Source organism: Hippocampus guttulatus, chromosome 2 (assembly GCF_054856545.1).
Source record: "Hippocampus guttulatus isolate MCC_2025c chromosome 2, RoL_Hgut_1.0, whole genome shotgun sequence".
NCBI lineage: Eukaryota > Metazoa > Chordata > Actinopteri > Syngnathiformes > Syngnathidae > Hippocampus > Hippocampus guttulatus.
The window spans coordinates 10,232,979-10,250,836 of NC_141262.1; the positions used below are offsets into that span (position 1 = coordinate 10,232,979).

The 17,858-nt window shown below is 43.2% G+C and overlaps 1 protein-coding gene across 37 annotated transcripts in view; it reads left to right on the forward strand.

The window, feature by feature from the left end:
- LOC147208464 (protocadherin gamma-C5-like) overlaps positions 1-17,858 on the forward strand; it is a 231,170-nt gene that overhangs the window by 146,337 nt on the left and 66,975 nt on the right. For 2 of the 37 annotated variants that reach the window (XM_086135596.1, XM_086135802.1), the window contains exon 1: positions 1,455-4,016. The exons of 31 other annotated variants lie outside the window; for them this stretch is intronic. In XM_086135596.1, the coding sequence (XP_085991722.1) occupies positions 1,617-4,016 (2,400 nt within the window). In that variant the 5' untranslated portion in view covers positions 1,455-1,616. Of the gene's footprint in view, positions 1-1,454; positions 4,017-5,863; positions 8,504-11,918; positions 14,444-15,248; positions 17,797-17,858 lie in introns of those variants that run through there. 4 more of the 37 variants (XM_086135597.1, XM_086135663.1, XM_086135654.1 and 1 more) reach the window with 4 other exon arrangements.

Genomic DNA, 17,858 nt, shown 5'->3' on the forward strand with positions numbered 1-17,858 from the left:
CACATGATAGTAAGATTTGAACACCACACACACAAGTTGCTTCCTTTTAATTACTTGTAGTTACAGTAATTTACACAATTCGCACAAAAAAATGTAGACAACTGATTTTAAAGACAACTAAGTCACGGTGCTAAATGAAATCCACGAACAGTCAGTAAACAATAATTTAATAAAAGCGGTGGACAGTGGGTGAACACAAGTCTGTCACTACTAGGAAATAATGAACATTTAGAATGAACAAAAACAGTCATTCTTGGTAACTATTTACTCAACATACTCGGCATGCTGGGAATTCCAGCATCAATTTACCCCTTTCCGTGACAATATTTTGAGCGTACAAGATAATGTTTGGATGTGTGCTAAAGGGTTATTTTTGTTGTTGTTGTTTCGAAATACTTACAATTGTATTTTATGTAAAAGTTTATTCTTTCAAGTGTTTCTGCAAGGGCTCATTGAGAGCGAGTAAGTCATTAGCAATCTTGCATTCTTCTGCCGCTGAATTCACTACTGCCAGATATGTACTGTATGAAAATGAGACACAACGTACACCTTTTGAGCTGCTTGCCCGCAGATAATACGAAGCCGCCATCTTGAGCCGGGAGTCCCTCGATGGTCCCGCCCCTCCACCTCATTTATTTCTATTGAGACCTTGTGCATGAGCACACTGACAAAAATCATAATTTGCTGAACTTTTCAGCGATTTTCATGCAGTTTATTTCGTTGTAAACGCCAAGACATGTGACTACAATACAAAAGAGTCAGTATGCGTTGAAAACATTTCTTCACTGAAAAATGCTTACTTTTAAGGAATTATTCAGTTAAAAACATACCCAGTTAGGTGCATGAGTTACATACGTGTCCAGTATTAATGATAGACAAACAGACAGACAAACTTGGGCTCTGTCCACACCCCTGTTCCAGTTTCAAAATCCCATATGCGCCACGTGTTTCTTGATAAACAGTTTCAAAGGAACATTTACAACCAATGAGAGGAATTCTGCTCACTTCATGAAAATAATCCCAAAATGTGACGGAATTTGTTCAAATGTGTTCATATATTTTGAGCTGCGTGACGTGATTGCACTGCAGGGAAAAGAAACTAATCACAATATTGTTGTTCAATTGGGAGAACAAACACGCATACCGATGCTAATTAGATAAACATCAATTTGCGTTGGTAAACTGTTATAGAATGACGGTGATACCTGTCAGCCATGTTTGTGAGCAGTCGTTGAGACATACTGTACGTTCCACGTATACTGAATTGTAAAGATATCTGTCTCTCTATCTCTCTCTCTCTTTTTGTCATGTGCTGGGGAAAGAAAGTGATTAGTTTTGTTCCGTCCTGCAATGTTGCAATATGGACTCTTAGCGACGCTGTAGACCGAAAAGTTGATGGTTGGGAGGCGGACTGCGGCTGTGTATCTATTACCGTCGACCAGATAGAGAACACGACGGAGCAGAACGGATTATTTGACGTGCTTGTCGACACAATTAGACATATTTTGGCCTTAAAAGCTATTTACGTCAATTTACAGTGGATTGTATTCGACATTAGACTGTGAAGAGGCTCTTTTTAGTGGAATATAAAGAGAGAGGAACTCCGCTGGGGAGAAATGGAAGGAACAATGAATGGGCAAGTACTGCTGTTTGTGTCTCTGTTTGCCCTCGACGCAGTGTGCGGCCAAGCCAGTTATTCCATTCCAGAGGAGATGAGCAGAGGATCTTTAGTGGGAAACATAGCGCAAGATTTAGGTCTAGAAATTCGACGTCTGATTTCCGGCAAAGCAAAGATCTATTCCAGGAACAATGAAGAATACATCGAGCTGAGCCGAGAGAAAGGAGTCCTCCTCGTGAAAGAGAGGATCGACAGAGAGGCTCTTTGCGCACACACCGCGCTTTGTGCGCTGCATTTCCGAATCATTTTGGAAAGTCCTATCGAATTTTGCAGTGTTATTGTGCAGATTACCGACATAAATGACAATGCGCCGAAATTTGAAAAAAACGAGATGAATTTTAAAATAAGCGAGTCGGCGACCGTCGGAGCTAAATTTGCTCTCGATGGTGCTCTAGATCTTGATGTCGGAATTAACGACCTACAAAATTATGAATTAAAACCAGCGGATCATTTCACTCTTAAGATGCAGAATAACGCAGATGGAAATAAAAACGTAGAGATGGTTTTACAAAAGTCTCTAGATAGAGAGAAAGAGGAGCAGGTGTCTCTCGTGTTAACGGCTGTAGATGGAGGAGAGCCGCGCATGTCGGGAACGATGTTGATTCACGTTACAGTGTTAGACGCTAACGATAATGCTCCTGTTTTTACACAGCACACATACAAGGCTACTGTGACTGAGAATTCACCTACAGGGACGCTTGTGGCTACTGTTTCTGCTTCTGATGCGGATGGAGATTTGAACTCGAAAATATTTTATTCAATAACAAACACCCAAGATAACGTTAGAAATATATTTGAAATTAACAAAGAAAACGGCCAGGTTTCGTTAATTGGAAATATTGATTTTGAAAATTCAAAACATTTTCAAATCAAACTACTTGCAAGTGATGTTGGGGGATTTACGGATTCTTCTAAATTGATTATCGATGTAGAAGATATAAATGACAACAAACCAGAAATTAACATAATGTCCAAATCAAATGTGATATTAGAGGACACAGAAATCAATACTGTTGTTACTGTTATCAATACCGAAGATTTGGATTCGGGAGACAATGGAATGGTAAAATGCTTTATCAATGAAAATATTCCATTTATTCTCAAAACCTCTGAAAATAATTTTTATAGCTTAGTGACAGATAATGATTTAGACAGAGAGAGGTCGTTTGAGTATAATATCACAGTGACGTGCTCTGATGAGGGCGTGCCCTCCCTTTCCAGCAGCGTCACTCTCACCTTACTCATCTCAGATGTGAATGACAACTCGCCTGTCTTTGAGAGGAGCTCATATGAGGCCTATGTTGTTGAAAATAACACACCAGGTGTTTCCATTTTCACACTGAAAGCCAGTGATGCTGACTGGAACCAGAATGCTCGTGTTTCGTACATCCTGGAGGACTCCTCAGTTCACGGCGTGCCAGTCTCCTCATATGTGTCAGTTAGTGCCGAGAGTGGAGTCATCCATTCAGTGCGTTCTTTTGACTATGAGCAACTGAAAGAGTTCCACTTCCGCATCAGAGCACAGGATGGCGGCTCCCCTCCCCTCAGCAGCAACGTGAGCATTCGCATGCTGATCCAGGACCAGAACGACAACGCCCCTCAGGTCCTGTACCCGGTGCAGACGGGCGGCTCGCTGCTGGCCGAAATGGTGCCTCGTTCGGCCGACGTGGGCTATCTGGTGACTAAAGTGGTGGCTGTGGATGTGGACTCTGGCCAGAACGCCTGGCTCTCCTATAAAGTGCACAAAGCCACCGACAGGGCGCTGTTTGAAGTGGGCCTCCACAACGGAGAAATCCGAACTGTCCGTCAAGTGACTGACAAAGATGCTGTCAAACAAAGACTGACTGTTGTCGTGGAGGACAACGGGCGGCCCTCTCGCTCAGCTACGGTCATTGTTAACGTGGCGGTGGCCGACAGCTTCCCTCAAGTGCTGTCAGAGTTCACTGACTTGAGCATGCATGACAAGGAGTACAATGACCAGCTGACTTTTTACTTAGTCTTGGCGCTGGCGGTGGTCTCCTTCCTCTTCATCACCTGCTTGCTGCTGATCATATCGGTCAAAGTGTACCGGTGGAGACAGTCTCGTGTCCTGTACCACTCCAACCTGCCTGTCATTCCGTATTGTCCTCCTCGATACTCGGATACTTTGGGAACAGGAACTCTACCCCACGTGTACAATTATGAGGTGTGCAGGACTACTGACTCCAGAAAAAGTGACTGTAAATTGGGCAGAGCTCCAAGTCACAACGTGATGACAATGGACCCCCACTTTACCGGGACAGTGCAAAAGATGCACATTGAAAAGAACATCATGGATGAACCTGATTCCCCTCTCGAGGTTAGTTTACAGTATTTTCATTTGGACTGTTTCTTCTGTCCGTGATTGACTTCATTGTCATCATGATTGTAGTTTCTCAAAGTTCGCCAATCATGTGCAAATTTTCAAAGGCGAGGGGTGGTGTTTAAATTTTACATGAGTTTGCCTACTGAGAAGCATATTCTTGTGGTTGAAGTTGAGCTTCAGCACCATGGACAGCTAAACTTTTAGCCTCATTTCTTTTTTTGCCATTGAACATTTAAACTCAAGTTGCATCATTATTTTCTTCTCCACTGGAGGCAAGATTTGACGTGTACTGTCAAATTTATTTTCAAGATGTCTTATATACTTTTCATCTTTTGAGCATACCTAACGAACGATGCATTCTAGTACTGTAATCGTTAAATTGAATGCTGCCTATTTGGTACTGTTTGTGTTTGTCCATATCCTCATAAAGGAGTTTTTCACATCCACATGATCACTGGCAGAACTGCAGCATTTGTTTACCAATGACGTGATGACAATATACAGTTTGTGTGAAGAATCACTGATTAGTAATCAATCAATACAGTATGCGTATTATGACCCTGAGCAGGATAATCACAATAATGAGGATAGATGGACGGATGGCGGATAGCTTCCCAAAGTGCTGCCAAATAATAAATGAATATATTTTTTCTTGAAAAGGTGACGTAAAAACGTGAAACATTGCCATTAGTCGAGCACTTGGAACCCTACAATACATTTGACCTCATTTAACTGAAACATCTTGTTTTTCAACACGTTGGATTTGTGGTTAACACATGTGCCTCATTGTCCCTAGTTGTGTGTTCCAGTCTTAGTTTGTACATCCGTACATGCAGTTTGGCTTCCTCTCCCCGTGCTTGCATAGTTTCTTTAACTTAAATCCACCCTTTTTTGTGTGTTATTTCAACGATTGCTCATATATATTCCTCACACAGTGACATTACATGCATTGAAAATGTTTCTTTGTAAACTGTTTCAAAGGAACATCTACAATCAATGTTAATTTGTCCTCGGTGATTGTGTATCATGACAGAAAACATTCAAAAACAAACAAAAAAAATATGCTCTGTGAATAGAAAATAACCCCGAAAGGTTTTACATTTTTTTCAAACCTCAATAGGATGTTTAGATCTGCACGACGTACAGTAGATGCTGTGGGGAGAATAAACAAATAGCGTTGTTAAATGGGAGCTAAGAGGAATAGCTGTGTGTGTGTGTGGGTGAGGGGGGGGGGGTGATTGCGTACTTTATATTTATATAAATATTTACCTTGTTGCCACTTTCAACCGGGCTTAGTACTTTTAAACTCTTAATTCTGTCGTCCGCGAATCTGTTTCAGGTTTTCTGAATCGTCTGTTCTGCACTATCATTTGACCGTCTCCTCAGTCATCCTTTTCCGTTTTCTTTCAAAATAAGACTTCCGCTTAACAAGAAGTAAAGTAAAGGTCTAAAATTACCACAATCTTGCAAATAAACTCGTAGTCTTTTACAGGGCCTGTGAAATACATCAGACACGTTTGAGTGCAGTTGCTGAGGCAATCGCTTCTCTGTGCACTATCAACAGATTTTTACGTTGTGTGCCATGTGTGAAAATATTCAGTACCGTTTTATTTCTTATTACAGTTGTGAACAATAATGTACAAGTGAGACTTACCACCTCGCGGCAGGAGGGAATAATATCGCTAAATTACGCGTAAATACAGATTTAGGAGTCCCATGTATATGATGTTGGTGACATACCGAATATATTTATCACGACAGTCATTTTGTGGGAAATTAATAAACCCTGCTCCATCCTGCAGTGTTGCAATATGGACTCTTAGAGACGCTGTAGACCAGAAAGTTGATTATTGGGAGCAGGATTGGAGCTGCGCCTCCATGTAACGTCGACACAACACTGAGAGAACGCGACGGAGGCGAACGGATCATTTGGCTTGTTTATCTAATGAGGGGATAATATATTGATGTATTTGGCCCTGAAAGCGATCAACTTTGACTAAGTGTGGATTATATTTGACATTAGACTGTGAAGAGGCTCTTTTTCGTGGAATATAAAGAGAGAGGAACTCCGCTGGGGAGAAATGGAAGGAACAATGAATGGGCAAGTACTGCTGTTTGTGTCTCTGTTTGCCCTCGACGCAGTGTACGGCCAGGCCAGCTATTCTATTCCAGAGGAGATGAGCAGAGGATCTCTCGTGGGAAACATAGCGCAAGATTTAGGTCTAGAAATTCGACGTCTGATTTCCGGCAAAGCAAAGATCTATTCCAGGAATAATGAAGAATATATTGAGCTGAGCCGAGAGAAAGGAGTCCTCCTTGTGAAAGAGAGGATCGACAGGGAGGCTCTTTGCGCACACACCGCGCTTTGTGCGCTGCATTTAGAAATTATTCTTGAAAATCCCATGGAATTTTATAGCGTTACTGTGCAGATTACGGACATAAATGACAATGCGCCGAGTTTCGAAAAAAATGAAATGAAATTTAAAATAAGTGAGTCGACGACCGTGGGAGCAAAATTTGTTCTCCAAAGGGCGGCCGATCTAGATGTCGGAATTAACGGCGTTCATAATTATGAATTAAAAGCAGGAGACCATTTTTCTCTGAAACGGCAAAATCACGCGGATGGAAATATAAATGTGGAGATGGTTTTACAGAAGCCTTTAGACAGAGAGAAAGAGGAGCATTTGTCTCTCGTGTTAACGGCTGTAGATGGAGGAGAGCCGCGCATGTCGGGAACGATGTTGATTCACGTTACAGTGTTAGACGCGAACGACAATGCCCCCGTTTTTACACAGCACACATACAAGGCTACTGTAACAGAGAATTCACCTGCAGGGACACTTGTGGCTACTGTTTCTGCTTCTGATGCGGATGGAGATTTGAACTCTAAAATATCTTTTTCAATAACAAACACCCAAGATAACGTTAGAAATATATTTGACATAAATAAAGACAACGGCCAGGTGTCATTAATTGGAAATATAGATTATGAGAAGTCAAGACATTTTCAAATTCATTTACTTGCGAGTGATGATGGAGGACTCACCGATTCTTCTAAATTAATTATTGATGTGCAAGATATAAATGACAACAAGCCCACAATTAACATAATGTCAAAATCAAACGTGATATCAGAAGGGGCCGAAATCAATACTGTTGTTACTATGATCAATAGTGAAGATTTAGATTCAGGAGAAAATGGAAACGTCAATTGTTTTATAACTGAAGACATTCCATTTGTTTTAAAAATCTCCAAAAATAATTTCTTTAGTTTAGTGACAGATAATGATTTAGACAGAGAGAGGTCGTCTGAGTATAATATCACAGTGACGTGCTCTGATGAGGGCGTGCCCTCCCTCTCCAGCAGCGTCACTCTCACCTTACTCATCTCAGATGTGAATGACAACGCGCCTGTCTTTGAGAGGAGCTCATATGAGGCCTATGTTGTAGAAAATAACACACCAGGTGTTTCCATTTTCACACTGAAAGCCACTGATGCTGACTGGAACCAGAATGCTCGTCTTTCATTCATCCTGGAGGACTCCTCAGTTAACGGAGTGCCAGTCTCCTCATATGTGTCAGTTAGTGCAGAGAGTGGAGTAATCCATGCAGTGTGTTCTTTTGACTACGAGCAACTGAAAGAGTTCCACTTCCGCGTCAGAGCGCAGGATGGAGGCTCCCCTCCCCTCAGCGGCAACGTGAGCGTTCTCATCATGATCCAGGACCAGAACGACAACGCCCCTCAGGTCCTGTACCCGGTGCAGACGGGCGGCTCGCTGCTGGCCGAAATGGTGCCTCGTTCGGCCGATGTGGGCTATCTGGTGACTAAAGTGGTGGCTGTGGACGTGGACTCTGGCCAGAACGCCTGGCTCTCCTACAAAGTGCACAAGGCCACAGACAGGGCGCTATTTGAAGTGGGCCTCCACAACGGAGAAATCCGAACTGTCCGTCAAGTGACTGACAAAGATGCTGTCAAACAAAGACTGACTGTTGTCGTGGAGGACAACGGGCGGCCCTCTCGCTCAGCCACGGTCCTTGTTAACGTGGCGGTGGCCGACAGCTTCCCTCAAGTGCTGTCAGAGTTTACTGACTTGAGCATGCACGACAAGGAGTACAATGACCAGCTGACTTTTTACTTAGTCTTGGCGCTGGCGGTGGTCTCCTTCCTCTTCATCACCTGCTTGCTGCTGATCATATCGGTCAAAGTGTACAGGTGGAGACAGTCTCGCGTCCTCTACCACTCCAACCTGCCTGTCATTCCGTATTGTCCGCCACGATACTCGGATACTTTGGGGACTGGGACTGTCCCGCACGTGTACAATTATGAGGTGTGCAGGACCACTGACTCCAGAAAAAGTGATTGTAAACTGGACAGAGTGGCAAGTCACAACGTGATGACAATGGACCCCAGTTTAACAGCAACCATGCAGAAGATCCACAGTCAAAAGAGCATCCTGGATGAACCTGAATCCCCTCCTGAGGTTAGAATTCCCTTTTGTAAACGGTGATTAATTTGCAGTCACTGTGACATGAATCAGACCGTGGTCAGACAGAAAGGTGCCGTCAGTCTTCTGTGGTGTCCGTTAATTGTTTCATTCAATTTTCTGTTACTGAAAATCATGGTTACTAAGACATATGAGTTCAACTGTGATTGAAAATAATTCCTCTGTCATTTCTCTTAAAAATCAACACACAAAGTATCTAATATAATAATCCCGCGTTTATATTGTAATGACAATAGGTCTATATTTTTTTGTTTATTTGTTCTGTGATTAGCTGGCAACCAGTTCAGGGTGTACCCCTCCTACTGTCCGAAGACAGCTCGGATCAGCTCCAATACGCCCATGACCCTCGTGATCATAAGGGGATTCGAAAATGGATGGATATTTATTTGTTTATTGGCTTGCATCGCTCTTCATTTACATTTAGGTTTTGCACATGGTTGGTGCTTTTATGTCTCTGTACTTGCTCCCGCCACTGGCTCACATCAGTCACAAGTCACATGAAAGACTACTGTCAAGACAGAATGAAATTTCACCCATCTGTCCATTGTCAACACTGCTTATCCCCATGAGGGTCCCAGGCATGATGGATCCTGTCCCAACTGACTTCAAGCGGAAGGTGGACTACACCCTAAACTGGTCACCAGTCAGTCGCAGAGCACATAAAGAGACAAGCAACCATTCACACCGCACCAATTTGTGCGTAAAATGTGCTCACATAATGCACATGAATGCAATATCTTCGTTAATGATGTAGTACGTATACTGCGAACAAATTTCGAAGCTCCTCAGACCATCTGTACCCACAAATAGTGAATGATCAGCTTCCGACAAAACGTCGAAAAAAACGCAAATCTTTTTACCAAGATGCACAACGTATTGAAACTACAGTCATTTATAAGAAACACTAAGAATAATTTCAACAGTTATAACTTGAATTGAAAATGCACTAATGAGCTGTAATGTCCTGAATAATAACGGAAAGAACAGGTTTAATGTTTAGCCTCCTTCCCTTCAAGTGCTTGTCTGTGCTTCTGCACGGGATCTGAGTGTCCACCGCGCTTCGCTAGTCCGTTGGCGCCTCTCAGGCAAAAGCAGACCCGGAAATCCATCGAGCCGCTTGCACTAATCCAAAGAGGCACAGTTTTTGGATCTATATGATATAACCCGACACATGCACGTTACAAATCTAGAACATACAGTATTTTCCACACATTTATACCCACCTATCATCACAAACATTGCCGTCCGACCGGCATGAATTGCATTCAAATGCCTCTTTCTTGTAATATATTTATTCCATACTATCTATTTCAACAACTTGTGCAGTGTTTGCTCATCGGCCGCTTCATATGTTTTCGATGTGTGTTGCCATTCCAATTTTCGTTCAAATTTATTTAAATATGATTAATATCATTAGTATGTTGATAGGTACATGGGTTTCAGCAGACTTTCCGATGATACGAATATTTTGTTACGAAACTTTTAAAAGTAGGCTAAAGATTGAGGAACGTGTCTTGCAGTTCTTTTTAACCCCTGCAAATTGGTTGAGGCCACTCAAATGGATAGATAGCCAGTGAGGCATGGGTTGTGCAAATTGGTGCGCCACATGCACGTGCTGTTAGTCAAGATGAATTCTGATGCATACGCACAGTTGTGCGAAAAAGATGAGCTGATAACCACGTGTCCTCCACTCGACGGTGTTTGTGCGCGTGCTCAACTTGTGTGCCAAGTCCGAATTATACACATTTATTCGCAAATGAGACCCATTGACTCTCTGGAAACAAAATATCCAAATATTTCCAGTTAAATGTTGTTAGTGAGATTCTTTTGAAGGCCAGCCGTTCTTTGCAGTAGTTATTTTTGTTGTTTTATAACTGTAGTTATTCACTCCATCAGTGTGGCATGCATGTGACTCAAAAATATATCGCCAACCTGGCTACGTTTGGTGATACAGAACGCATACTGAAGACTCGGGTGTTAACTTCATTCGTTGTCTTCATTTCTAGCATGTGAGCCTCCTGCCCCAAATGCTGTAGTTTAGTAAACTATACTTGACAATAACTTTCTTACATATGTGTTCATCTGTTGCAAAATTCTTTGATTCTAACATTGGAATAAACTCGTTCTTAACATTAATATCCTTATTTATTTCATGTCAATTTTCTTTTACATTGAATGCATTGTGTTACTTCCTAAATGTTTTCTTTCAGCAACATGATCATTTTACTGCTCCTGCATGATCTTCTGGTACATGCGCCATACACCTTACCCCACACCACAAAAAAAGAAAAAAAGGGGTGGGAGGGGAAACTCAACTCAACTGTATTTATAGAGCACTTTCAAACAGCCATCGCTGCATACAAAGTGCTGTACATGGAGCAACTAACATATACAACAGTAAAGCAACAAATCGGTAACAAAGACGGTAGAAAGCACCTAACAGCATGAGTCAAATGCCAAAGAATACAAGTGAAAAACAAGATCCTGCCTCAACACAGTCCCTTAAAATGGCAGACTTGTTGTGGGCACACACACACACACACACACATATATATATATATATAATTTTAAAAATATACAAAGTTTCTATAGACAATATAACACGTTTACACTTTTTCTTTTCAACTATTTCAGACTAGTTGAAGTTTTTTATTTTTTCTACCCTTATGAAACAGGGGAAATCGTCATTTGATTGATTAACATATGAGATCAGAGGTTATCTTGTGCTTACTAACCACCAAATGTCTATTGGTGTCCTTGATGTTTGAAATTTTATTGACCTTTGCTGATAGCCTAAGCTTCATAAAAATCAATCATCTCTGTCATTAGATATCATTGATCTACTCGGTGTTGATATAAAATGGAATTATATTGTATGAAGCAATGGCAGACAATGCACAAACAACTTTTCAATATCAATGATATTTTTCAATACCAGCACTTGTGAAATGACAAAGCAGATGATTCAATGGGAGACATTTTCCAATAAATTATTGTTCATCATCCACCCTCAAGAATTCTCATATAGACTTCAATTTAGATAGCCCTAAAACTCTAAATACGAAATGATTTTTCAGTATTATAGTTAAAGACACAATCAAACAAATAAATAAAATGAATTACAACAGCAGATAATTTTCCGTCGATCATGATATGTTTGGGGACGACTTTAAATACACATTGGTGGCCCCTCGTCTTTCAGGAGGCGGAGGCCAAGAAGTGATATCCTGCAGTACAAGTATTTGGACTCCTGAAGTACAAGTATTTGGACTCTTAGGGGCGCTGTTGACCAGAAATTCCACCGATCATTTTTCTATATATCCAGCACACAATCATCCACATCGACACCGCAGCAAGAGAAGAGGGAACGCGCACATATCCGCTCCTCTGGTCGTTTTTTTTTTTTTTACATGTTTACCTTTCTCTCGGGCAACGCGGAGATATTTTTATTTTTGATTCCCTATTTGGATCAGAGGATTTGAAACGCCTTTTCGCTGTAATTTGGACCATTGCACATCGAATGGAACAATGAAGCGGCAAGTACTATTGTTCGTTTGGTCGTATTTTGTCGGCTCGGTGCTCGGGCAGGTCACCTATTCCATTCCCGAGGAAATGAGCAAAGGGTCTTTGGTTGGAAACATAGCGCAAGATTTAGGCGTGCATGTGAAAAGGCTGAGATCTGGTAAAGCTCGCATTTACACGGAGGGTGACGCAGACTATATGGAGCTGCACAGAGATAGAGGGCTGCTCGTGGTTAAAGAAAGGATCGACAGGGAGGCGCTGTGCGGACAAACAACGCCGTGCGCTTTACATCTGCAGATAACTCTGGAGGAGCCAATTGAATTCTACACAGTGACTGTCGAAATTAACGATATTAATGACAATGCGCCCACTTTTAAAAATGATGAGATGACGTTTAAGATCAGTGAGTCTGCTGTGATAGGAGCAAAATTCGTGCTGGAAAGGGCTATGGATTTAGACGTCGGTATGAACGGACTGCAGGGCTACTCGTTAAAACCTACAGATCATTTTCATCTCAAACTACAAAATCAGCAGGATGGAAGCAAGAGAGTGGAGATTGTTCTCCAAAAAACTCTTGATAGAGAGATTGAAGAACATCTCTCTTTAGTTCTCACTGCGGCTGATGGCGGTGACCCTCAGCTGACGGGGACAATGCGTGTAGAAGTTGCGGTGCTAGACGCAAATGACAACGCGCCCGTATTTACTCAGCAGATATATAGGGTCACTGTGATGGAGACTGCTCCAAAAGGCACCTTTATGAGCACCGTGAGTGCTGTTGATGCAGATGAAGGCTCGAATGGCAAAGTGTCTTATTCGATAACTAACACAGTGGATGACGTCCCTGGTATTTTTCAAATTGATGAAGAAAGTGGTGTGGTGTCTTTAATTGGAAGCCTTGATTATGAAAAAGTGCATCGCTATGAAATATTTGTGCAAGCTAATGATGATGGAGGGATGACAGATTCGTGTAGAATTATTGTGGAAGTGACTGACACAAATGATAACCCCCCTTCTATAAATATCATGTCCAAAACCAGCTCCATATTAGAGAATTCTACACCGGGAACTGTGGTCACTATCTTTAATGTGCAAGATCCCGACTCAGAAGAGAATGGCCATGTTGCATGTTTTATTGACGAAAACATGCCATTTCTGATGAAAAGTACATCTAAAAAGTTCTTTAGCTTAGTGACAGATGGCAATTTGGACCGGGAGAACTCAGGCGAGTATAACATTACAGTAATGTGCTCTGATGAAGGAGTGCCCTCCCTCTCCAGCAGCATCACTCTCACCTTACTCATCTCAGATGTGAATGACAACGCGCCTGTTTTTGAGAGGAGCTCGTATGAGGCCTACATTGTGGAAAACAACACACCGGGTCTCTCCGTATTCACGTTGAAAGCCAGTGATGCTGACTGGAACCAGAATGCTCGTCTTTCATACATCCTGGAGGACTCCTCAGTTCATGGCGTGCCAGTCTCCTCATTTGTGTCAGTTAGTGCCGAGAGTGGAGTCATCCATGCAGTGCGTTCTTTTGACTATGAGCAACTGAAAGAGTTCCATTTCCGCGTCAGAACGCAGGATGGCGGCTCCCCTCCCCTCAGCAGCAATGTGAGCGTTCGCATCCTGATCCAGGACCAGAACGACAACGCCCCTCAAGTCCTGTACCCGGTGCAGACGGGCGGCTCGCTGCTGGCCGAAATGGTGCCTCGTTCGGCCGATGTGGGCTATCTGGTGACTAAAGTGGTGGCTGTGGACGTGGACTCTGGCCAGAACGCCTGGCTCTCCTACAAAGTGCACAAAGCCACCGACAGGGCGCTGTTTGAAGTGGGCCTCCACAACGGAGAAATCCGAACTGTCCGCCAAGTGACTGACAAAGATGCTGTCAAACAAAGACTGACTGTTGTCGTGGAGGACAACGGGCGGCCCTCTCGCTCAGCTACGGTCCTTGTGAACGTGGCGGTGGCCGACAGCTTCCCTCAAGTGCTGTCAGAGTTCACTGACTTGAGCATGCACGACAAGGAGTACAATGACCAGCTGACTTTTTACTTAGTCTTGGCACTGGCGGTGGTCTCCTTCCTCTTCATCACCTGCTTGCTGCTTATCATATCGGTCAAAGTGTACCGATGGAGACAGTCTCGCGTCCTGTACCACTCCAGCTTGCCTGTCATTCCGTATTGTCCACCTCGATACTCGGATACTTTGGGAACAGGAACTCTACCGCACGTGTACAATTACGAGGTGTGCAGGACCGCCGACTCCCAAAAAAGTGACTGTAAATTGGACAGAGTGGCAAGCCACAACATGATGACAATGGACCCCAGTTTTACAGTGACCATGCAAAAACTACAAAGCGAAAAGAACATCCTTGATGAACCTGATTCCCCGCTCGAGGTTGGTGTCTTGAGTTTAACATGACCTGTCCAAAATCAAAAGGCGGTTTCTCTTTGCAGGAAATGGCTAAAATGCATGATTATAGATGACCACAAATGTATCCGCCGTATGTCTCTGATGCCATGTAGTATTACTGCTGCCTGGTGAGAGTCGTGTATGACAAACATTGTCCTCTAGAAGTTGATGTTATCAAATGATGAATTGCTGTGATTCACATGTTAATGGTGGCCATTTTTTTAAGTATGGGAATAGTAATGCAATGCATGCAGGCTGTGTAGCTGGATGCATTATTTTATTTAAAAAGCTCATCTTTTCAAAATGGCATGTAACATCTATGATGAGATAGACCGGTAAGAAAACAGTGACTTTCTTCACATGTTGGGCCTCAAAGACAACTGCCAAGCTCCAAACCAGTCGTTTTCAGCACCGTGGACAGCGACAGCGTTCCGAAAGTGACTTTGCCACCCACGTTTATCACACGTAATCCATCCTCTGATCTGATGTAACGTATTGAGTACCTAATCACTCACTTTAAACTGAACTGTATGGTATATAGAGTACACTTTTTAAAACAATTGTCATTTACTTGCTTTAGTTTTGCTTTAGTTCTTATATTTTAGCTTTTGTTCTTTCATTTCGGACTGTTGTGGTGGGATTTGATTTCTTTTTTCTTGAAATTCCTGTTGTAGTTTGTCATTTTCGTCCCAAAGCGGCGCTGTTGGCATGCGTGTTGAGATTTAACGGCTGCTTGAGATTTTTTTCCCCCCTTCTATTCTTTGTCCCTGCCTTCTGCGCACAGCAGAGACGAGTCATTGCGTCTGACGCGAACAGTGAGGATTCACGTTTTGACCGGATTTAACTGAGTAGGCTGTGGAGTGCTACCTTTTTTTGAAGCACATTTGGGAATGGCTTCGAGATTGTTGGACTTTAATTGCTGAAAGAAATCGAGCGCCGCGGAGAAAACAATGAGACGGCAAGTACTGTTGTTCCTCTCGGCTGTGTGCCTTCGCTCCGTGCTTGGCCAGGTCAGCTATTCCATCCCCGAAGAAATGTCCAAAAGCTCTTTAGTTGGAAATATAGCGCATGATTTAGGTTTAGATCTCAAGAGGCTGAATTCAGGCAAGGCTCGAGTGTACACCGGCCGCAGTGTGGAATACATCGGCATGAATAAAGCAAGAGGAGTCCTCGTTATCCAAGAGCAGATAGACAGGGAGGCTTTGTGTGGAGAGACCTCGCCGTGCGCATTGCATTTCCAGATCATTCTGGAAAATCCGATGGAGCTGTTTCGCGTTACGGTGGAGATTACCGACATAAATGACAACGCGCCCAGCTTTACCAACGCTGAAAAGCGCTTTGAAATTAGCGAGTCAGCTGTCATAGGATCCAAATTCATATTAGAGAAAGCGATCGATTTGGACATAGGGATAAATGGATTACAACAATACATACTCACCCCCGCTGATAACTTTGCATTAAAATTTGAAAATGAAGCTGATGGTAGTAAAAAAGTGGAAATGGTGCTACAGAAGCCTCTCGATCGAGAGAAGCAGGATTATATAAGGCTTTTATTAACTGCTATTGATGGAGGTGAACCGCAGCTGTCGGGCACGATGCAGATATTTGTTAACGTGTTGGATGTCAATGACAACGCACCCACTTTTGAAAAGCGTATTTATAGAGCAAAATTACTTGAAAATGCACCCACGGGCACTAGCGTAACGACTGTAAGTGCCTCTGATAAAGACATTGGCGCAAATGGAGAATTATCATATTTTATATCTCCAAGCAAGCACATTCTGTCGGATATGTTTAATATTAACCAGCAAACTGGTGTGATCACTCTGGTAGGAGACATTGATTATGAGAAGGCGACTTCCTATCAAATGGATGTGGAGGTGGTCGATAAGGGAGGTCTGTCTGATTCTACAAAGGTGATGGTTGACATTATTGATATGAACGACAACAGCCCCCACATTAATGTTGTTTCTAAGTCAAATATCATATTAGAAGACTCGCCTCCTAACACGGTTATTGCAATGTTAAGTGTAAGTGATCCAGACTCAGAAAATAATGGGAAAATTGAGTGTTTCAAAGATGACCAGACTCCCTTTAAGATACAAACGTCGTTAAATGGATTTTATTCTTTAGTTACTGAGGTTGATTTGGACAGAGAGAGGTCGGGCGTGTATAACATCACAGTGACATGTTCCGATGAGGGCGTGCCTTCCCTCTCCAGCAGCGTCACTCTCGCCTTACACATTTCAGATGTGAATGACAACCCACCTGTATTTGAGAGGAGCTCATATGAGGCCTATATTGTAGAAAACAACACACCAGGTCTTTCCATATTCACACTGAAGGCCAGTGATGCTGACTGGAACCAGAATGCTCGTTTATCATACATCCTGGAGGACTCCTCAGTTAACGGTGTGCCAGTCTCCTCATATGTGTCAGTTAGTGCCGAGAGTGGAGTCATCCATGCAGTGCGTTCTTTTGACTACGAGCAACTGAAAGAGTTCCACATCCGAGTCAGAGCGCAGGATGGAGGCTCCCCTCCCCTCAGCGGCAACGTGAGCGTTCGCATCCTGATCCAGGACCAGAACGACAACGCCCCTCAAGTCCTGTACCCGGTGCAGACGGGAGGCTCACTGTTGGCCGAAATGGTGCCTCGTTCGGCCGACGTGGGCTATCTGGTGACTAAAGTGGTGGCTGTGGATGTGGACTCTGGCCAGAACGCCTGGCTCTCCTACAAAGTGCACAAGGCCACAGACAGGGCGCTGTTTGAAGTGGGCCTCCACAACGGAGAAATCCGAACTGTCTGCCAAGTGACTGATAAAGATGCTGTCAAACAAAGACTGACTGTTGTCGTGGAGGACAACGGGCAGCCCTCTCGTTCAGCCACGGTCATTGTTAACGTGGCGGTGGCCGACAGCTTCCCTCAAGTGCTGTCAGAGTTTACTGACTTGAGCATGCACGACAAGGAGTACAATGACCAGCTGACTTTTTACTTAGTCTTGGCGCTGGCGGTGGTCTCCTTCCTCTTCATCACCTGCTTGCTGCTTATCATATCGGTCAAAGTGTACCGATGGAGACAGTCTCGCGTCCTGTACCACTCCAGCTTGCCTGTCATTCCGTATTGTCCACCTCGATACTCGGATACTTTGGGAACAGGAACTCTACCGCACGTGTACAATTACGAGGTGTGCAGGACCACCGACTCCAGAAAAAATGATTGTAAATTGGACAGAGCTGCTAGTCACAACGTGCTGGTCATGGACCCCCATTCTACAGGGACCATGCAGAAGATTTTTAGGGAAAAGAACATCCTGGATGAACCCGACTCTCCTATTGAGGTTGGTTACCTGAGTTTTCTTTCTTCAGATAATGCCTTTTTCTTGGGGGCAGGGGTTGAAGA